Raw genomic sequence first — 21,023 nt, 5'->3', positions numbered from 1 at the left:
CCACACCGCCCCAGCTCGGCCTCCTTGCGCGCCACCACGTCGCGTAGCGCCAAGACGCGGTCGCTCACGAGCTCCATCTGGAGGAGGGCGTGCGACCGGCTGCTTGCGCTGTGGACGTTCGAGTTGCCCGTCGCCCGACTCAACGTGCCCTTGGTCACGATCGCCAGGAGTTCTGTCTCAGACGTGGCCAAGTGGCTGGACGAGAACGCCGTCGTGACCAGACCTGTGACAGCGTCCGTCGTCGTGTCGCTGCGGATCTGCACCTTGCCGTGGCCGTCCTCGCGCACAAAACACTTGGCGCCGTCGTGCAACAGATCGTACACGTCTCCGTTGTACACTTCATTGAACCGCACTTGAATCTTGACGCGGTCTTGGTCGTCGTGGACGTCCATGTTGACGCGGTCGAGGGCGGCAAACAGCTGCGTGGCGGCCAAGTGGTACATGCCGCGCTCGGCCCCGTAGCCGAGAATCGTGTGTGTCTTCCCAGACCCAGTGTGCCCATACGCAAAGCAGCACCCCGTGCGCCCCGCCAGCGCCTCGTCCACCAGAGGAGCGACCGTGGCGTCGAAGAACGAGCGGTTGGTCACGTCTCGGTGGACGCTGGTGAAGTGGGAGAAACGCTTGTCCCGCTTCGGTTTGGACTTGGGGACCTGGAACCCACCCAGCACTTCGACAAACTCGACGTCGTCGTTGTCAGTTTTCGGGAGCGAGAACGACAGGGATGTCCCGCGAGTGGTCGACGTCTGGAATGATAAGGTGGCGTCTTGGCGCTCGACTTCGCCGTCGATGAGCGGCCGAATGCGTACGTGGACGTCCACTGACTTCTTGACTTGCTTGGCGACGCCGCTGGCGCTCACTTCCAGGGGGGTCTTGGTGTGTTGGAAGGCTGTGACGCGGGCTCGTTTCACTCGCGGTTCGTGCTTTGGGCTGGGCGTCGTGAGCATGGTGGTCAAAGTTTGAGAAGTGTGTACACAATATAACTGCCAATCCACATGGACTTGTCCCACTCTTGAACAGTGGGATTTGCCCAGTAATCGAAGGAATGGCTATCAAAACGACCCTCACTCACCGTTGCCCTACAAATTCCCCATATTCAATAGTCAAGTAAGACCTACATTCCGAAACTACCGCAACTCCACACCTCACTTTTCAACATGACATCAAACAAATCTCGCGCCAGCGGCGTCACCAAGCAAGTCAAGAAGTCAGTGGACGTCCACGTACGCATTCGGCCGCTCATCGACGGCGAAGTCGAGCGCCAAGACGCCACCTTATCATTCCAGACGTCGACCACTCGCGGGACATCCCTGTCGTTCTCGCTCCCGAAAACTGACAACGACGACGTCGAGTTTGTCGAAGTGCTGGGTGGGTTCCAGGTCCCCAAGTCCAAACCGAAGCGGGACAAGCGTTTCTCCCACTTCACCAGCGTCCACCGAGACGTGACCAACCGCTCGTTCTTCGACGCCACGGTCGCTCCTCTGGTGGACGAGGCGCTGGCGGGGCGCACGGGGTGCTGCTTTGCGTATGGGCACACTGGGTCTGGGAAGACACACACGATTCTCGGCTACGGGGCCGAGCGCGGCATGTACCACTTGGCCGCCACGCAGCTGTTTGCCGCCCTCGACCGCGTCAACATGGACGTCCACGACGACCAAGACCGCGTCAAGATTCAAGTGCGGTTCAATGAAGTGTACAACGGAGACGTGTACGATCTGTTGCACGACGGCGCCAAGTGTTTTGTGCGCGAGGACGGCCACGGCAAGGTGCAGATCCGCAGCGACACGACGACGGACGCTGTCACAGGTCTGGTCACGACGGCGTTCTCGTCCAGCCACTTGGCCACGTCTGAGACAGAACTCCTGGCGATCGTGACCAAGGGCACGTTGAGTCGGGCGACGGGCAACTCGAACGTCCACAGCGCAAGCAGCCGGTCGCACGCCCTCCTCCAGATGGAGCTCGTGAGCGACCGCGTCTTGGCGCTACGCGACGTGGTGGCGCGCAAGGAGGCCGAGCTGGGGCGGTGTGGGTACGAGCGGGACTCGCTAGACATGGACATCTTTGTTCGACAGCACGACAAGTTTGAGGGCAAGTGGGTCAAGAAGGCAGACGCCCTTGCGAGTACACCGGCCGAGTGCGCGCAGCTGCTACAGTTCCGGCGACTCTACGCCCGTCTCGAGGCCGAGATCGCCGACGCGCAGGCCGACGTGGCCAACGCCCCGGGTCTGCCTTGTGTGGGCGGAGCCGTCGTGTTTGTCGACTTGGCTGGGTCTGAGCACGCGAGCAAGATCACGGATGGCATCCAGAAGACGGACGATGAGCAGCAAGAGTGCCGAGAAATCAACCAATCGCTGAGCGCCCTCCGCGCATGTTTTCTAGCGACGGCGCGGGGCCACCGCAGCGTGAGTTGCTACCGAGAGTCGAAGCTGACGCTGGCCCTGCGAGACCACCTGCGCGCCCACGGCGGCTCACGCACTGTCATGATCGCCGCCATCTCCCCGTCGTCGTTTCACGTTGACAAGACCATCCACACGCTGCAGTATGCTCAAATGGTGGCGCAACCGTGAGCAGTATACACGATAATCTACAATTTCTGCACTTTTGTTTTGGATTGGACTTGGACAGCGCTATACAACAAGCGAACGTGTCGTCGTCGCCCCGTGCTACATGATGTATGGGCGGTCAATTTAGTGACTAGGCTACAGTACCGGTACGTATGCACCAACCAAGCAGGCCCCAGAATACTGCTCTTTGCAATGAAAGGTGCTGTTCGACAGCGTGGCCAGTGTTGATGTTGGTACGACTTGTTCGAAGATGTTGCAGACAATAATTTGTTCATCCATCCAAATATCATGGGAATTTCAAGTTGTCACATCGCAACGATTCCACACGTGACAAATTCTGACATATAGATTGGTTTCCTTATGTCGACCACGTAGTAGATATAGTATCGTTACTTCTCGGCTACCAATTGCGCATATTGCAATGTGTGGATGGTCTTGTCCACGTGAAAACTGGACGGCGACACGGCTGCGATCATGGCCGTATGCGACGCCTCCGACTTCAAATGGTCGCGCAGGACCAGCGTGAGCTTCGAGTTGCGGTAGCAGCTGGTGCCAGTGAGGCCTTGGCACTGAGCTCGAAAACACGCCTTGAGCGCGCTCAGGGACTTGTTGATTTCTCGGCACTCTTGCTGCTCCTCGTCCGTCTTCTGGATGCCATCCGTGATCTTGCTCGCGTGCTCAGACCCAGCCAAGTCGACAAACACAAGGGCCCCTCCCACACAAGGCAAGCCTGCGACCCCCGTATCAACATCCCCCCTATACTGTATAAAGTAGGTAAGTACCTTGGGCCTGTGCCACTTCGACGTTGCGCTGGGCCCCTCGCTTTTGCGCTTCCACGGCCAGATACGCCTTGCGCAGGTCCAGCAACTGCGTGCATTCGTCGTCTGTGCTGCCCTGGGCGTTTTCTTTCTTGACCCACTTGCCCTCCACCTTATAGTGCTGGCGCGTGAAAATGTCCATTTCCAAAGAGTCGCGTTCGTGGCGAAGGCGCGTGTACTCGCTGTCAAGGTCGTCGACGCTGGCGCGCAGTTGCAAGATCCGATCTGAGACAAACTCGATCTCGACAATCGCGTGGGACCGGCTGCTTGCGCGGTGAACGTTCGAGTTGCCCGTGCTCCGGGCGGCGATGCCCCGACTTACAATCTCGAGCAGTTCGTCGTGGGACCCCGCCAACACACTCGTCGACGCGGTGGTCGTGACGAGGCCGGTGTCGGCGTCCACGACGGTTTCCCCACGGATCTGAACCTTTCCGTGGGCATCCTCCCGCACAAAGCACTTGGCGCTGTCATTGAGGAGGTCGTACACTTCGCCGTTGTAGATTTCGTTGACCCGAACTTGCAGTTTCGGGAGATCGATTGCATCGAGGCTCGAGTTCTGGGCGGAAATGTCGCCGATGGCAGCAAACAGCTGCTGCGACGCCAGGTGGTACATGCCGCGCTCGGCCCCGTAGCCGAGAATCGTGTGCGTCTTCCCCGATCCAGTGTGCCCATAAGCAAAGCAGCACGCCGTGCGGCCTGCCAGCGCGTCCTGCACCAGCGGGGCCACCGTCGCCTGGAAGAAGTATGCGTTACTCACGTCGTCGTGGATGCCGACGAACCGACGAAACGTTTTGTCGCGCTTGGGCTTGGATTTGGGCACTTGAAACCCGAGCACTTCGACGAACTCGACGTCGTCTGATTCTGCTTTGGGGGTCGTCAGGCTCAGGTTGATCGTGCCGTCCGCGCCACTCTGCGTTGTCAAAACCAAGTGCTCGTCTTGACGCTCCAGCTCTTCCTTGACCAACGGACGGATGCGCAAATGGACATCGACCTGCTTCTTTGTTTTCGATGGGCGGGTCATCTTCAATGGGTGAGGGTGGGCTGATGTGCTACAGCGAGAAAATGCAAGACTGACAAGGGTGGAACGTTGGCTGCCGTCGTTCTATTTTAAGCAGTTACAAGGCCGAATTTACACGTTTTCACGCTCTGGTATTGGTTGAAACGTTTCCATTCAGCGTGAAACCGGTTCAAGTGGCGGTTACATTAACGTTATTGTGATTATGGGGCAAGTTGCCGACAGTTGCGGTTTCATTGTGATTATGGGGCAACAAGTTTTATAAATGGCATCTTTGCTTCGGACCCCAAATTTTGACAAGCGATGCGTTCAAATACTTCAACGCACAAAGTATATCTGCAGGCGTTTATTCAGTTCATTGTCAGCATGACGTTACTAGTATGTCGTCGAGCTACCTAGCGGTTTGCGGGCGAAGTACATGCATTACGTGGGGGACCGTGGGGAATGAAAGATTAGGAATGTCAAGATTCCAACAAAGGCTGCATACTGATATTAATGCGCTCTACATTTAACAGCATTCAACACTGGACAAGTGCTAGTTCACTACAAGATCACTTCAAAATGGGGCACAACCTCCGTGGTCTGGCATCGACACAAGGTTGCAGGACACGAGGCAACTCGTGGTTGGGAGCGTTCAGTGGCACATTTTTTGGTTTGGACGGCCTTGGCCGTCGCAAGTGATAGGAGAAACGTCACGTCAGCTTGGTCCACTTGAACTCCAGGGTCAGAAGCTTCTACAATGTCGTTTGTCTGCATACACTCGTTGTGGTCGTCCGTGTTCACCATTTTTTTTTCTTCCACAGTACTAGACCAGTGGAGCTCGAAATTCGAGTCGTGGACTCGCGCCCAGCAGTCTCTACAGCTAGAACTGTCCTCCACGTCCTCAAGCGTCCACCCTTGGCGGTGCTTGAACTGAACGGGAAAGCGAAGGCAGCAGCACGAACACAAGTCCGCCAAACATCCCAAACAGATCATCGACATGCCGACGCACAGTTGACCACAGTGATAACAAACGCAGCCAAAACCTGTTGACGTTCTTCCCGCGGACAACGGCAGCTCGAGCCACGCCGCCATCAGTCGAAGTTGCAACAGATGCCGGGTCAAAGTGTCGCCCACCCCACGCCACGCTGACGCCACCACTGCGGAAAACGTGGACGACACTTGGGCACAGAGAATCACTTGGGTGGTGGCATTGCGGCGTTGGTTGTCAATGGGTCCAGGGGAATACAGCAGCCCCACGACCGTAAACGCGTCGTGTAAGTCGGGGATGAGTTCGATGTTGCCGTTATCTTCCAGCCAACAGTGATTTGCAAGTGTCAGCGTGGCCACTCCCAGCGGACATCCTTCGAGCTGCATTCTTTCCTCGTGCCATTGCATCCAAATCTTGCTGTCGTTATGATCTTGTAGTAGCAGGGGTTCCTGTGCGACGTCGTTAGTTGTAAGGAATGACATGTCGTAGGTCGGTGACGGCGGGAGCGCCAACAATGCCAGCACATTCGACGTGTCCAGATGGTGCTGTAGCTCGTCGAACGATCCTGCTATGATCGAGCGGTATCGAATGAGGTCTGCGAGCTGACTGCTGTACATCACTTGCACGCCCTGTTCCCCTGGAACGTTGGCCCACTTGGACCCCAACACGGCTAGCGACACCAGTTGCTCTTGATGGCAGCGCAGCATAACCACACACGCCGCTTGCCACTCGTCTGAGGTGGCATGTTGACTTAGGTATGTGGCATAAGACTGTCGAGGCATGGCCCCTCAAAGCGTTGTGATTCACGGCGACGTCGTCCTTCACGTTGATGTTGTAGAAACCACATCAACGTGCCATGTTGAAGTGCTTTGAAATACCTAAACTACCTGTGTTATCCGAATACATCCGGATACCACTCAACAGCCAATCGTTTCGCTCAATTCGTGTCTGTGTAGCAAGGTCAAAAGTGAAAAAATGCAAAAGCGCAAGCGCGACAACGACGACGACACGGCGGCGGCCTTTGGCGGGTCCCGGTTTTCATTCAACTTTGCTGGAGCAGCCAGTGACACCCCCGCGGAGGTAGCCACCTCCGCCGCTATGGCTTTCCCGGGCCACCCAACGTCAGCAAGCATCAAGCAGCAGTGCTCGATCGGTGAATCCACGATACCGGCGGGCACGCTTGTCGCCATTGACTGGGCCCGCAGCTCGTGGCTGCAGCTATTCGTTCGAGTGACAAGCGACGCCTCGGGTATCGAAGGTCTGGTGCATCCGCAGTTTGTCGCTCTTCCCCACCGCGACCAACCGTCGTCAAACTCGTTCACATCGCACGACACGTCGTGGACGTTCGACGCAGTGTTCGATCCATCCTTCACTGGGTGCCAGTTGCCGCTGCACTTTTCCACGACGCCACTGATCGTCGACTCGAACCTGCAGTCGCTCGTGTGGCCATTGCATGTGTCCACATTTCAGCGCCAAGTCAGCAAGCCACTGATGTTGCCGCCGTCTTCTTCTCTGCTGACATGTGCATGGCTAGGTGTATAACCAAAAGGCGTTCGTGGTGCACGGATCTACCCACCGTCTTGAGACGCTGCGGCAAGACCTCCACCAGTTCGACGTGTCCGCACTCATCCAGAACGCATCGCGCACCATCGCATGGCTCAAGCAGACCCGTCCACCGTATCGCATGCAGTATCTGGACGTGTCGTCGCCCGACATTGCCGCCGCCTGCTACGCCGCCGGGCATTCGCTGTACTTTAACCCGTCCCCAGAAGTCCAAGTACGGTGCATGCATGTGCAATGTATGTGTGTTTATCTCATCCGAAAAACGTGATAGGACCGATACATTCGCGCGATTTGCGCCGACTTGGGGCTCAACTTTACCAGTGGACTGCTGGATGGCGGCATCGGCGGGGACATTGAGCTGTTTGCTGTCCAATCCAAGCACCATACGCCATGGCATTTCGACGCGCAGCACAACTTTACGGTACAGTGTACCAGTGCATGGTACAGTGTACATCGAATGAGTGGTAGGTGCAATTGACAGGCACAAAAGAGTGGTCGTATGCCAAGGGCCCGCTGACCGACCCTATGTCCAACCTACACCTGTCGTCGTCCAACACGGCGTCCGTGCTCGGTAACAAAACGTGTCCGATATTCGATCGACATTCACAAAACGTGACCAAGTAGAGGACACGTTGGCGCACGCGATGGCGGGGGCGACCGACCTGACGCCGCCCACGTCGTCCTTTGAGACGGTGACACTTCGCCCGGGGTCTGTCTTGTACTTGCCCGCAGGGTACTGGCACTCTGTGACGTCGTTCGACGAAGGTAAACCCTCCAAGATTCCCTCTGTTTAATGACGACTTGTACAGGATCACTGTCGATGAACTTTTCGATCGATGGCGCACGGTGGATGGACGTGGCGTGGAATCGGCTGATGCCAGCATTAGCCTCGCACCCAGCATGGCGGGAGCGCCCCGACTTTTCGCAGGGACCCGACCACGCGCGTGCGCAGTGGAAGGCGCGGCTCGGGGCGCTGGCCACGACCATTCAAGCCATGGCGGACGAGGTCGACGCCGTGTTTCCGGACGCGTTGTTCCAAGAGCCTGACGTGGATGGCGACGACGCGGCGGCGGTGCGGACGCTGGAACCATCCGAGGACTCGACCTCTGAGGTACGAAGAACGATCCGATGTGACGAGGTTTGAGCATGGCATGCGGAGGATGCTGTCTTCATGATCTACCTCTGATTTGAGTTTCTGACAAAACGTGATGATCTGATTGGACGACCTTCGAGTCGCATTGAATGAACTGAACACATGATTTTGAGATGTCCTAGCCAATCAAAGTGCGCAAATGAGAAATTGCAACCAATCATCGATTAGTATAGTGTACACTTTCGTATTGTATACACTGTATCCCATATACATTGAATAAGCTTCAAATCTGACTCAACTTCAACAACATGGACAATGTGGATGATGATGTTTGATGGGAAATGTGGTCGTAGATGCTAAGTCCGTTGACAGTGTTGACGCGGAGTCCTGTGCACGTGTCGCAGCTGGTGACGACTGGACATAATCCTCTCGAGTATACGATTGCCATGGGCGGGTATCGGAAGTTTGCGGACGGGTGCAAAGCCGAAACCCAGACGACGGTGCGGGTCCCTAGCGGATTGAAGCCCGTGGTCGAAGTCCTGCGAGTGGCGGCCGCCGGGACGACGTGGACGCTCGGGGCTCTGGAGGAGCAAGTACCGGACGCCGCCACCACCCTCCTCCTCTCTCCCTTGCGATGTTTGGTCGACCTCTTGGTGCAGAGCGGGTACCTCCAAGTGACAGACGACCCCAAGCTCCGATAAACAGACTCTCGATACTAGCTAGCATTGTTAAATCCATACAAACGTTCTGGAGAATATCCTAGCCAATCAAAGTGTCCTAACGAAACATTTCAACCAATCATCGCTCGTTTGGACCCACATTATATCTATCTTCCACTTTGTATACTACATACATGGACTAAGCTTAAAATCAGACGCAAAAAGATCAACATAGATGACCAGTTTATGGTACATGGGACAGTTGAAGGTGCACTCAAAATGGCCAATGGAATTGCTTTATTAAGAGCCAATCGAATCACTAGAAAAATGAAATCACCAAAGCTTAAGCCGTTATTTTGCCTTGACTTGAGCGGAAATCGAAGTAAATAATGAACGCTAATTATTGTCGATTTGATACAAATTTGGCATCGAATCGCGCCGACCAAACCGATCCACAATCGATCTGATTGGTTGAATTTCATTGAGAAGGTTTTGATTGGTTAATAATTTTGAGCATATCTGAAGTAGCCAATCAAATCGATTTAATTTCCAACGAGAAACCACGAAATTTCACTAAAAAGCACAATAAGCTGAAGTGTATTTAACCCGATTATATAATCAGACGGTGTCGACTACATGCAGCACTATTCAGAATTGAAATCCCAGTCCTGAGAAACGAGTACAGACGCTGCATTCTACATCCACTTACCGTTCAAATTGCAAAGGACAATACTGTCGATATATGTACGTACACCACGACCATGTAAGTGGTCACATTCAAACCCTCGTGTTACTATGTTACTATTCCTTGGCCCGGAGTTGACGTCGGTCGCGGCGGTTGGTGGGCTGTTGAACTGGGTCTTGTCCCTTGTCCATGTGTTGCTTACTCTTTCCACGTTTGAATCGTTCGGTGCTGCTACTCGTCTTCTCATCCTTCTCCCCATCTTGTTCGTCTTCCTCGTAATCTGGAAAACACTCGTCGTAGTCGTCGGGGGCCGCCACCTTTTCCCGCAATCGGTCGGCCTTGGCCATCTCTTGGCCCTTGTCGTACATGGCTTTGGCTTTGGCCAGGGTCGCAGCCAGCCGCGAAGCTTCCAGCGCCTCATGCTGCTTCTCTCGGACATCCCGCGCGACTTGGGCCGCGCTCAAGTTTTGGAATATCGACCCCTTCGGCACCGACACCACCTCCACCGTGTCTTCTTCACCTAACACAGTTCAACGGTGGTCCATTAGTGCACATACACGGTTATATTATGGCCAAAAATCCATATATATTCCTCCTATATGGACTTTTGATTGAAAATTTGGCAACTCTATGTAGTCTAGACTGACCTAGCCAATCAAAGCACACCATTGACGAGACAATTGAACCAATCAAATCGACCAACCATTACAGTTTGACCGAGCAGTATAATAAACACATCTTTAAATATGTATACCATACATTGAGGAAGCTTAAATTCAGAACACATTGCCATCCCAACAATATATATATATATATTACATATATCTATTCCAACAAACATATATATCACGAAAATCAATTGTATCTTGCAGTATAAATTCCAATCCACGACGATATACTATAAATTCAATTCGACTGATATCGTCGTCGTACCTGGTGGAACGTACTCCCCGACGTCTGCGAAAATATCTTCATCTTCACTCTCGTCGTCGCCATCTTCGGCAATCGTGGCGAGTCCTTTATGGGCGTCCTTGATGCCCACAAGAGGCGGAGTTGGCGGCGGGGGAAGGACCTGCCGCTGCCGCCGCTGGGGGTGCTTGGGTTGCTGGAAGCACTCCTGGATGTCTTCCAGCAGCTGCGGCGATAGGAACCCGCGGACGCCGGCGGCATCCACGACGGGACAGTCGTCCGGACTCACTTGGACGAACCGCGGAAGCGTGTCCACGTCGACGTGATGGATGTTGAACTCGTAATGCAGCCGACCGGGGAGGAACAGATCCGACATGTGCTTCACGGAAGGATCCACAGTCAATTTCGTCATAAACTTGACCAAGAATGCGCCTATCGGTACAAGGGTTGGGATATATGGGAAGGTACATACAGGATATACATGAAGGAGGTTGTAGGAAGCAGCATACCCAAAGCAGTCAACGGCGGCGTGGACTTCGACGTCGAAGTAGGTCCGTGGCTGCTTGTCGACGAAGGATCCTTCCGAACAAGGGAAGCATGCTGTTCCTGGAGCATTTCCTTTTCGCGCTTGAGTTGCGCCAACAGCGCCAAGTCCAACCCCTTGACCAAATGCGTGTGTTTCATGTCCCCGCCCAAGAACTTGCTCGTCTCGATGTCCATCTCATCCGTGTTGATGTCTTCCAGACCTGATGGGATCACGATGTAGTATCTGTCGTTCATGGATGGATGGTAGATGAGTTGATATCGGGACATACCTTCGTAGTCTTGGTTCACACCTGCCCGGCGCTCGGCCGCACGATCTCTGTACTTTCCCTGGTATGTGGGATCGATCATTTTCGACCGGGGTTTCTTCAGAGGGTCGTCCTCGTCGCCGTCCCCAGCCGCGGGTTTCTTGAACTTTTTGTACTTTTCACGGTCCTTCAGGCCCTTCCCTGACGACTCCGCCGCTCGCTTCCCACCAAACTTGGATTGTGCCGCATCTCTCCTGAGGATTCCACCACCGCCTCCTTGTGGCGCAACCCGTGGCGTCTCCAAGAGCCTTCGGAAGTCCGATTGCGACAGCGACATGTGCTTTGCGCTAACCAGTCCAGTTTCCGATATAACACTAATTCCTTTGCAAATTTTCATCGGCTATAAATAGTGTGTAACCTTGTTGCACGGTCGTTTGTACAAATTACACTATTTCAAGTTTCATCTGCAGAATGTTGGTTCTGGACGAACCGACCAATCACATCGCTTGACAGTGGCCATCTCTGCTTTTGATTGGCTGATTCTCCCTACGTGCAGCAACACAGAGTGACGGTCGATGTGAAATTCACATTTTGGTGGCAGACACACAATCCAAAACATGTCGTTCTACCCTCCGAATCAGTACGGAGCCAAGCCGCCGAAGTCGGGCCCCTTTGGACCTCCGCTGCCAACCGCCACCAACAGTCCCGGGTTTGTGTTTGGCGCACCACCTTCCGCCAATACTTCTGCCGCCCGAAGCGTCGCCACGCTAGCGTTCAACGGGCAAGCAAAGGCATGGGCGAAAGCCTGTGGCTTGGATATCGTCAACGTTTCGTGGGAGGACTGCGCGCGTTCGAAGAACAGCTGTTACGGTCCGTGCATCTCGGACATGACGTTAGTGTCGGACAACTCGTGGATGTCGGTGCTTCGATCGCCAAACTTTGCAGGTACGTCCATTTTGCATCTCCCCAGCGCGACTGACGACGGAACGCAGATCCAATCATGAGGATCCCATCATCGCAGATTCAAGTGAAGGTGGGCAACGAATCCCGCCACGACGGCGTCGCACTCTCCACCGTGTCTCTGGCCGACTACTTGACCAACATCGCCAAGTACACGGAGCTCGAACACAGTCTATTTGAACCGTCCAAGGACAACCAAGTCGTGGTACGTCCGACGCATTTCGCCGCAAGTTGCTTACCAATTGGTGCATATATAGGTAAGCACACAGGCGTGCTTTCTGCCGCTTTCCGCGTCGGGCGATGTCGACTTTCACGTCGGATTGTTCAACTACCAGTCCACAGCCACAAATCCAGCAGTGCTCGTTCTTATCTCTACTGATGCTGGCACCAGGTACTCTCATACTGTAGTTATTTCGAGATTTTTTGTTCGTTTTTACCAATATCCCCACTTGTTTCGTCTATTTGAGTATATTTTTACAATTTTTGGCCAATTTTACCCATGTTTGAAACGTGTTTTTGTTTTCGCATAGTGCCCAAGTCGTGCAGGGCAATCAACGAGGGGATATTTTGTACTTTAACGACCACGGCATCAAGCGAACGTTCCTGGCCACTCGATTAAGTACCGACAGAACCCGCCGCGGCGTCGCCAACACGGGCGCCCCCATGGACCAAGGCGAAGAAGCGCGGAATTACATCATGGTGGTCCAGATCCCGTTGATCGGTCGCCCGTCCGTGTCGACAGGCATGCCATTTGGGGCGTCTACTACTAGTACTACTACTAGTATACCCTTTGGCTATCCACCAGACACATCCGCCAAGCCATCGTTTGCTTTTGGCAGTACCGTCAGCAGTACTAGTAGCTTTATGAGCACCCGCAGCGAGCCAAGTGCCAACGTCGAGCCAGCCATGTTGAGTCTCGGTACGATATTGTCCATTTTACCTCAATTTTGATTGACTTTTTGTGCTGATTTGCCAAATCGATTGATCGATTCTTTGTCGTGATTTTTGAGTAACACAGATCGACACTAATTTCAGTACCACACGAATATTTGACGTTGATGCTGATTTCCTGCAATCTGATTGGTTAAATCCTTGTGCCGATGAGTTGTTGGTCTTACAAAGCATGTTATATAGTGTGTATTCGCTAGAAACGTCCAAAATTAGCGTGATCAATTTTGAATCACGCTCGAGTTCTGATTGGTTGAATATACTTGTCCAGCCAATCAAATTCACTCAAAATTGGATTAGCCAAAATAGCATAATTCGAATCAAATCCACAATATATATATATATATATATATATTCACCGAGATCTTTTGTGTATAGGCCAAACTCACGGCGCATTTGCCAAGCTGAGCCAGCATTCGAGTATGAGACGCGACCCAGCGTACCCCATCCGCGTGACGTGGCAGTTTTACCAAGCTACGAGCAATGGCGTGGTGACGCAGCCCGTCATCCAAGCGCTGGCCAATCAGATGACCAGCATTCAGACCTATGCCACGTGGACAGGCTCGCTAGTCACGACGACAGAAGAGGTGGACACACACAACCTCCACACGGGCGTCTTCTGCGATACGTGCCGACTGAGTATTCAGTACGTACCTCCTACTGAGTACCTAGTACCTAGTACCTAATGATGGGATCGTACAGTACTGTGTACCTAGTACCTAGTACCTAGTACCTAATTGACGATGAGTAGTACCGAATATATTCAAATACCTAATCGTGCGATACTGTTGTTGTTGCGTAGAGGCCCAATTCGGTACAAATGCCTCGTGTGTCCTGACTTTGACCGGTGTGAGACTTGCGTGGATGTGGTGGGGCACCCCCCAACGCACCCATTCTTGCGCCTCAGTCACGCGCAGTATGGAGCGTCCAGTTACGTGACCCAGAATCGGTCTGAACTGAGTCACTCGACCGTCGTGTGCGCTGGCTGCCACGTGTCGCCCATCGTGGGCATCTTGTACCGATGCACCACGTGTCCGTTGGTAAACCTGTGCGAACGATGCGAACTGACCACCGGCCACGCCAACTTTGACCACCCGTTGCTCAAGCTCTTTCGTTCGACGAAATAATAAACAGCCAATTAATGACGTAATACTTCGAAATAGTATAAAACTAAGCCAATCGCTGATCCCTAAATTGGAAAACCGCCAATCACAGAACAAACCTCTGAATATGTATACGAAGGTTAAAATAATGCGTTCAACAATTGGCACACCACTTTATAGAGGTTTAGCATATATGAAGCGAGCTGGATTCACAGTGTCAGCTCAATTGTTGTACGACATACATTGCATGTTGATAATTGGTAAATCTGGATGTACGAAGGCACGTTTGACGACAACTTGAGTTCCTGTGCAGACTTTCAAATTTATACTAACGTTAGCCCAGTCGCGGGGTTTCATCATGACCACGATGCATGAAAAGTAGAGACACTTAGTCTACCTCTGCATGATGTTGCAGCTGTAGGCGAGACAAGATGGGTTGTACGCACTTTTAATTAAACGCAATCGTCCATTATGCACTGGTTGACTCTATTTAGATCGGTGATAGTAGCAATTCACGTCTCAAGCAGGTTTACTGTTTGCCACACCCGGTCGGTCCCTTGGAAATCCGTGAACGAATCATAACTTGATCAGAGGAGAATAGCAACCAGCGCAACCATTGCATGTGGACGATGGGGAAGGCGTCACAGGAAAACTAGGGATTGGACGGCGGGTACTGGTGGCGGTGGTCGAAGGATTTGATGTGCTGGGCTTCCACGACGAACGGGGTGGCGGGGTCCGAGGTCGATGGACCTGACGTGCGGGGCTTCGACGGCGATGGGGCAGAAGTTGTGTTGGAAGGGGGGTCGACTCCTCCTCCAATTGCGCTAGCGACGTTAATGCGTCCAAACCCATAGTTGTTGTTGGGGTACTTGGAATCCGACACCCCCCCACAGTTCTGGTTGTTTGGAGGCAACATCTTGGTGTCTGCAGTGGTCGTGAAGGCATTGTACACTTCATCGTACTTGGCGCCCTTGTTCGCATTCAAGTAGAGGGCGATGGCACCAGCGACAAGAGGAGACGCCATAGACGTGCCCGTCATGGTTTGGTAGGCCGAATTGCCAGTGTTCCATGCCGAACGAATTTCAGTCCCGGGAGCCGACACATCGGGCTTGATTCGACCGTCTGCGGTTGGCCCGCGACTGCTTTCTGTAAACAATTTATCATCGGTGCCCAGGTTACCCACCGCAATGACATTCTTGTAATCAGCTGGATGCCACGTGCTTGAGCATTTAGGACCATCGTTGCCGTTGCAAAACACGGGAATGATGTCCGCAGCGCGCCACGCGTCCACGACGGCTTGGAAAGTGTTGGAATTCCCTACGTTTCCCCAGCTGTTGTTGATTACATCAGGCGCCAACTCGCACTTGGGGTTTTTGCCGGTCACATCCGTCGGGCACAGCATCCATTGCGCACATGCAATGAGCGCCGCTTCAGAGCAATCGAGGGTGGGGCACCCGAGACAAGCAATCCACGTTGCACCTGGAGCTACGCCGATGCCGTTTTGGCCAACAGCAGAACCCGTGACGTGGGTGCCATGGCCGTGAATGTCGATGGGGGTTGGGGACTTGTCGATGGGGTCGAACCAGCCGTAGGTGGATCGCCAGTTTCCCTTCAAGTCGTCGTGGGTGTGAATGGCGCCAGTGTCGATTATCCCAATCACTACACCTTCGCCACGGTTGCCATTAGCCCACACCGCAGGGGCGCCGATGAGGTCGACGCCCCTTTCGTTTGCAGCTCGTCCAGACGTTGTGCTGTTGTCAGCCCATCCTTGAGGAATCCCCACATCAGAGCCGTCGTCGTCATCGAAGGTGACGGTACTGAGTTGCGCTGTGACAGGTTGTCGAATGCGAGCCACGTTGTCCAACTTGGCGAGTTCGTCCAGCACGTCGCGGTTGGCACCGTACACATGCATGTTGCCGTTGATGTAGAAGCTCTCGACGCGGGTCGTCAAGGCTTTGCGCTGCGACGACAGCAAATCCACCGCCGCGCGCTGGGACGTCTCCATGTTGCTCTCCAAGAGCGACCGAACATGGGCGATGCTGGAGCCCCGATCGTTAAAGCTAGCCCGCTCAAGACGGGCGACTTCCAGGGCGCGCTGGTTGCCTCCTTTGAATTCAATTACAACGTCGACGTCCTCATTGGATTCCAAGTGGCGGTGAACACTGGGGGCGATTTTGGCTGTGGCGAGAGCGGCAAATGCAGCGATGATAGTAGGCTTGACCATGATGCAGTTGCTGGCAAATTGAAAGGTGAGAAGGTTGTCTTGACCCGATAAGGAAACAAAAATAGATAGTATGAATTGTTAGACAGTCTGTTATTGTGAATTCGGATGACATTTCTCACATGTGATCATCTGATTTCGGGCTGGGATAATTCGCTCCATGTACAAAGCCTGACCTACAGCCCCTTCTCAGTACTTGCATTGCGTAGGCCTTGAATATGTCGAGTTCAATGTGTGAGCAAAAGGTTCGCCGATGATAACAACATCACCCACTGGGATCAGGGCTGGGGGGCAAGCGACCCATGATGCCTGATTTGGGTTCGGGACAGGTGGAGCAGATACGGTGATGACATACGAAGCCGGAGTCTACTGTATCAGTGTCGAAGGTGGGATTGGTTGCATGTAGAATCAAATGTTCGTGCACACAAGGATTAGGGAATCACAGGAATAAATCGGGAGACACATGTGTATCAGACAGAACATTCACCTAGACTTACAGTAGTGAGCGACGACAGTGCATCCATCCGCCCACAATGTATGCGCCTGATGCCTGGACAAGTCCGGTCACCACAATTGCGGCGGGCTCATGTGTTGCGGAGGTTAAAATGCGCACGAGAATAATGCGCAAAGTGATGTGTGCGTCTCCCTCGCATTACCAGGAATGCAGAATAAATCAGAAAACAGCCAAATTGACATTCCATTCTACTAGTACTTCGAAGTACTAACGTTACTGTAGAACCCTACTACAGGCTGTATTGATCGTAAGGTTTAGTATCGAATGAAAGTACTTGAAATCGTAAGCGTTCAGAAACAAAGGCAATTGATCACCGTACGTACACTGTAGAACCGGAAACTATGGGAAAACGTTCAATAAAGCTGGATACCGTTCAGCCAAGACTGGCAACCGTACAAGCATACAGTATTTTCTTCCCGTAACCCTGTAAACCCGGGACTTAGTCCTACCCCCGCAAGCACACATGGTGCATTTCATCTAAAGACTACAGATCGGCCATCCTCAGGAGGAGACGTTTTACTATTAAACGCCTCGGTTATTTCAGTTAAACCCACGTAATGTTGACGTTAAATTATTTTTACTTACGTTTTTTATCTGGTAAATAGGTTAAACATCCATAATAATCCGGATAAAGTGGAAAAGTTCATACGGATAAGTGCTGTATACAAAGACCAAGATATACTTGATGCTCCTTTTCGGCCAACATGTGCCTGGCTCCATATATTTCCATACAAAAAAGGTGGTTAGTTTAAATTCTATTACTCGATCAATTTTTCACCAATCGAAATTTTGAACCGTAACTTCTGTTGGTCTTGGCCAGTTCTATCGTTATTACGGCTTATTTTCCTAAAAAATATCAATACAACGTTGGAATAGCTGTCGAAAGACAAGGCATTTTTTTGTAATCTTTAGTTGAAATGCACCATACTTCGAAGTACTACCTCCAGTCGGAAATAAACCAGCCATTTGGTGAAAATTGGTAAAATTGGTGTTTTGTTTGATGGTGTTATCTGATTTTGCCCTAAGTATGCTTGTTGTATACGTCTTAGTATGGCCAGTATCCCTGTGGAATATAATACCTTAAACATGAATACCCTAATGGATAAGTGGGTTCTACGCTATGAGTGTTGGTGGCTTACATGCATTCTACCTGCATCAACCAATAGTCAGCAACATTTTTAAACTATGTTTTGTACAGAATATAAATTACTGCAGTTGTATAATATAATCAGTATCAAATCGTGACAGATATCCGGATACATGTTTTCGGTCTCTATAACATAATTTATTCCGGTAAATTTTGAAAAAACCTCCAAGAATGAAATGGCTGGTTTATTTCCGGCAGGAGGTAGTAAAATGCTAAATCCGCGGGATGAGGTGGTCAGAGTACAAAAAATATGTCTCATCTAACTAGAGTTTATTATTAAATTGACGGAGTCTGAACGCGGTGGATATTTTATCCGGCTAAGTTCGGCCAGTAACAGTAAAAAATACTTTTTCACAGTACCAATTAGAGTGGGGACTTGGGCATGTATCACCCGCCGTTAAAGTGGGGAGAGTCGTCGTCACACCTGGTGGGTTACTCATAGAGTAAGGCAAAAGCATAAGATGTTGCATAACCCTGTAACCCCGGGACTTCGTCCTACCCACAAGCACATACTTCGAAGTATAATGCTAAATCCCCGGGGTTGAGGTGGTCAGAGTACAAAAAATATAACTAGAGTTTATTAGTTTGAACGGTTTTCAGTCTTGGTTGAACGGTATCCAGATTTATTTAACGTTTTTCGGGGTTTGTCCTGTAGAGACGGCATAAGCCGACTGCTTTACGACGATACGGAACGGTCGTCGAGAAGAGTGCCCCCTGCACTCATTGTAGTACAGTACTGTGCGGATCTACAAGGCCTTTGAAAGACTCATCACTACACTTTAGTTACAAGATTTTGTGGATAAGGTAAATCGCTTCTCGGAATCGAACGGGGGATTCTTACACTGTACTCATAGCTGTCTCCGTCACATGGATCAGATCCTTGATGAGATATCATCCGAGTAGCACTTGAGGAAGGGGGTGCTAGGAACACCGGGGGCAAAACTAAAAGTGCACCCCATAAAATTATGCCATGATTTGTTTTGGCAAGTTTGCAAAATTTTCCACAAGTCTCATATCCCATGAAGAAAAGGAGAAAAGCAGTATCTCCAAAGTTGTCTGGATACCAGCTGTATTTTGGAATTTTTTTATTCGATTTCCGAGTGCAGACTGCAACATGAACACAAACCTCCATAAACAAGTTGGACCAAATCGGTCCATATTGTTTATGCCATAAAACACCCGATTCTCAAGAAAATGGTGGCATAAATTTTTGAACTTTGGTGGCATCCAGACGCACAAAATCTCGAAAAATGGAATATTTCGATTTTGCCAACTTTTCTTGGTAAAAAGGCCATTTTATGCCATTTTTCGTGGCATCCAGACCGACGGAACGCTTACTACGTAACACTATTAAAACATTGGATTAGACGGAATAATATTGTTGTGGTGTGAAACATTCATTACAGTCAATTTGGCAAATTTAAGCCAATCAAGATAACGTCGGATGTCCTGTCCGACTTTATTTGATCACAACATAATTAATACCACTGTATTAATTGTGGAATTCTAGTACTACTGTACTACTAATAGTATACACTAGTTAGTATCTACGATAATAGTACTAACTTCGTAGTCTATATTATTGATAGTACGGGGTCGACAAACCACTTGAAACCCAAACTGCCAGTGAACACAAGCGTACTCTCGTTAGTCCTCTTCAACCATCCAGCGTCGAGAACTAATAGTAGAGAATGCATCTACTACTACTACTACTACAATTTCTTTTCCAAAATGCCACTAAACTATTGAAGCCAGGGCTTGCCAACCCCTTGCGTACACACCGTGAGCCCGCGCTGCACCGCCGGGCGGCTTCGGATGCGCGCCAGCCACGCGTGGATGTTGGTGTACTTGTCAAAGCTCAAAAACTCCTTGGCGGAAACGTTGGACGGCGTGTGGATGTACCCCGTGTCCAGGTGATGGGCCCATGGGAACACGATGATGTCCGCGAGGGAGTACTCTTCCCCGACCAGGAACGTCTTGCCGGCCAGGTGCTTATCCAGGACGCTGCACAGCCGCTGTGTCTCCATGCCGTAGCGGGCCACGCCGTAGTCCCGTGCGGCGCCCTTGTCCGCCGGCGCGTACACGAAAAAGTGCCCAAAGTTGCCTGCACTCAGGGTCAAAAGTACTCATTCCAGAGAGATAGGTCGGTAGGTTAGGTACCTGTCATGGGGCCCTGGCCAGCCATTTGCCAAAACAACCAGTTCATGACTTCGACCTTGAGCCGCGGCGACGTGGGAAGGAAGCGGCGGTGCTTCTCCGCCAAGTACAATGCAATGGACGCGCTTTCCCACACGTGGATGGGGGCGCTATCCGGTCCGTCTTGATCGAGCAGCGCTGGGATCTTGGAGTTGGGGTTCACGTCCACAAACCCACTCTTGAATTGATCGCCGGCGCCAATGTTGATGACTACAACGACAAGGTCAGGAAGGGTATGGAGTAGCTCGTCGTGAACGTACAGTGCGCATCGTAGTCGACGCCCAGCTCTTCCAGCAGAATCGACACCTTGATGCCGTTGGGGGTGCCCAAGGAGTAAAGTTGCAGCGAAGCCGAGCCCACGGGTAGCGCTTCCTGCACACGGGCGCCGGCTTCGGGAGAGTTGATGGACGCAAACTTGTTGCCGGCGGCGGCGGCATACAGTTCTTCAATCTTGCGGGGAGGCGTCCACTCGGACGACGAAGTAGACGTAGATGGTGTGGACGAAGACAAGCTCATGGGGCGGCGGTGGTGGGAGTGGGGCAATTGCCGAATGACGTTGAAAAGGCGACGACAATTCGAAGCTGGTCGAAGGATCCGTTGCATTTGCAAAAGTGACTTCGAAGAAGGCGGCTGGTTGGTTCTTTTTCTATTTATAATACATCGAAGTAATATTAATATTAGTGCAATACTAGTACATAGTATCTTTTCGTATTTTTTTCATCAAAATGGGATCGAATTAAAATAACAAAGCAGCCAATCTCGTTATTTTATGCCTAACGTTCAAGATCGTCACGCCGCCTTCACATCATTATCCGGACGAACGAATTCCATGGATGTTGAACTCGTCATCATATTTGTTACGCAATCAAC

The 21,023-nt window shown here is 51.7% G+C and overlaps 9 protein-coding genes across 11 annotated transcripts; 3 read left to right on the top strand and 6 right to left on the bottom strand.

Moving 5' to 3' along the window:
* Positions 1–64: 64 nt before the first annotated feature.
* On the bottom strand, positions 65–944 carry H257_14124 (hypothetical protein; the record flags this gene model as incomplete). The annotated part of the gene is made up of 2 exons (XM_009841874.1): positions 65–99; positions 140–944. The coding sequence occupies 2 exons, from the start codon at positions 942–944 to the stop codon at positions 65–67; spliced, it is 840 nt and encodes a 279-aa protein (XP_009840176.1).
* A 184-nt stretch (positions 945–1,128) lies between these two features.
* On the top strand, positions 1,129–2,595 carry H257_14123 (hypothetical protein). Its single transcript, XM_009841873.1, has one exon. It carries the CDS (start codon positions 1,155–1,157, stop codon positions 2,562–2,564), a length of 1,410 nt encoding a protein of 469 aa, XP_009840175.1. The 5' UTR covers positions 1,129–1,154; the 3' UTR covers positions 2,565–2,595.
* A 294-nt stretch (positions 2,596–2,889) lies between these two features.
* H257_14122 (hypothetical protein) lies at positions 2,890–4,445 on the bottom strand. The gene is made up of 2 exons (XM_009841872.1): positions 3,344–4,445; positions 2,890–3,291 (listed from the first exon to the last, which is right to left on the bottom strand). Exons 1-2 carry the CDS (start codon positions 4,398–4,400, stop codon positions 2,951–2,953), a joined length of 1,398 nt encoding a protein of 465 aa, XP_009840174.1. The 5' UTR covers positions 4,401–4,445; the 3' UTR covers positions 2,890–2,950.
* Positions 4,446–4,937: 492 nt separating this feature from the next.
* Positions 4,938–6,146, bottom strand: H257_14121 (hypothetical protein; the record flags this gene model as incomplete). The annotated part of the gene is made up of 1 exon (XM_009841871.1): positions 4,938–6,146. The coding sequence occupies one exon, from the start codon at positions 6,144–6,146 to the stop codon at positions 4,938–4,940; it is 1,209 nt and encodes a 402-aa protein (XP_009840173.1).
* Positions 6,147–6,316: 170 nt separating this feature from the next.
* On the top strand, positions 6,317–8,821 carry H257_14120. Of its 2 annotated transcripts, XM_009841869.1 has the most exons (7): positions 6,317–6,840; positions 6,899–7,141; positions 7,199–7,348; positions 7,396–7,498; positions 7,552–7,692; positions 7,737–8,038; positions 8,374–8,821. In XM_009841869.1, exons 1-7 carry the CDS (start codon positions 6,340–6,342, stop codon positions 8,719–8,721), a joined length of 1,788 nt encoding a protein of 595 aa, XP_009840171.1. In that variant the 5' UTR covers positions 6,317–6,339; the 3' UTR covers positions 8,722–8,821. The 2 variants fall into 2 exon arrangements, with proteins under 2 accessions (XP_009840171.1, XP_009840172.1); XM_009841870.1 differs by lacking the exon at positions 8,374–8,821 and having other exon boundaries at positions 7,737–8,242.
* A 611-nt stretch (positions 8,822–9,432) lies between these two features.
* On the bottom strand, positions 9,433–11,430 carry H257_14119. 2 transcript variants are annotated; one of them, XM_009841867.1, is made up of 4 exons: positions 11,089–11,430; positions 10,783–11,019; positions 10,298–10,705; positions 9,433–9,884 (listed from the first exon to the last, which is right to left on the bottom strand). In XM_009841867.1, the coding sequence occupies exons 1-4, from the start codon at positions 11,399–11,401 to the stop codon at positions 9,481–9,483; spliced, it is 1,362 nt and encodes a 453-aa protein (XP_009840169.1). In that variant the 5' UTR covers positions 11,402–11,430; the 3' UTR covers positions 9,433–9,480. The 2 variants fall into 2 exon arrangements, with proteins under 2 accessions (XP_009840169.1, XP_009840170.1); XM_009841868.1 differs by lacking the exon at positions 9,433–9,884 and having other exon boundaries at positions 9,921–10,705.
* A 232-nt stretch (positions 11,431–11,662) lies between these two features.
* On the top strand, positions 11,663–14,165 carry H257_14118 (hypothetical protein). Its single transcript, XM_009841866.1, has 6 exons — positions 11,663–12,009; positions 12,057–12,229; positions 12,282–12,415; positions 12,555–12,943; positions 13,351–13,618; positions 13,775–14,165. The coding sequence occupies exons 1-6, from the start codon at positions 11,682–11,684 to the stop codon at positions 14,097–14,099; spliced, it is 1,617 nt and encodes a 538-aa protein (XP_009840168.1). The 5' UTR covers positions 11,663–11,681; the 3' UTR covers positions 14,100–14,165.
* Positions 14,166–14,510: 345 nt separating this feature from the next.
* Positions 14,511–16,311, bottom strand: H257_14117 (hypothetical protein). Its single transcript, XM_009841865.1, has one exon. The coding sequence runs from the start codon at positions 16,297–16,299 to the stop codon at positions 14,728–14,730; it is 1,572 nt and encodes a 523-aa protein (XP_009840167.1). The 5' UTR covers positions 16,300–16,311; the 3' UTR covers positions 14,511–14,727.
* Positions 16,312–19,425: 3,114 nt separating this feature from the next.
* H257_14116 (hypothetical protein) lies at positions 19,426–20,754 on the bottom strand. Its single transcript, XM_009841864.1, has 3 exons — positions 20,414–20,754; positions 20,118–20,363; positions 19,426–20,061 (listed from the first exon to the last, which is right to left on the bottom strand). The coding sequence occupies exons 1-3, from the start codon at positions 20,667–20,669 to the stop codon at positions 19,700–19,702; spliced, it is 864 nt and encodes a 287-aa protein (XP_009840166.1). The 5' UTR covers positions 20,670–20,754; the 3' UTR covers positions 19,426–19,699.
* Between the last annotated feature and the right edge of the window lie 269 nt (positions 20,755–21,023).

The sequence above is a fragment of the Aphanomyces astaci genome (genome assembly GCF_000520075.1).
Source record: "Aphanomyces astaci strain APO3 unplaced genomic scaffold supercont1.53, whole genome shotgun sequence".
Classification (NCBI taxonomy): Eukaryota; Oomycota; class Saprolegniomycetes; order Saprolegniales; family Verrucalvaceae; genus Aphanomyces; species Aphanomyces astaci.
This window is presented reverse-complemented; position numbering and strand designations above follow the sequence as displayed.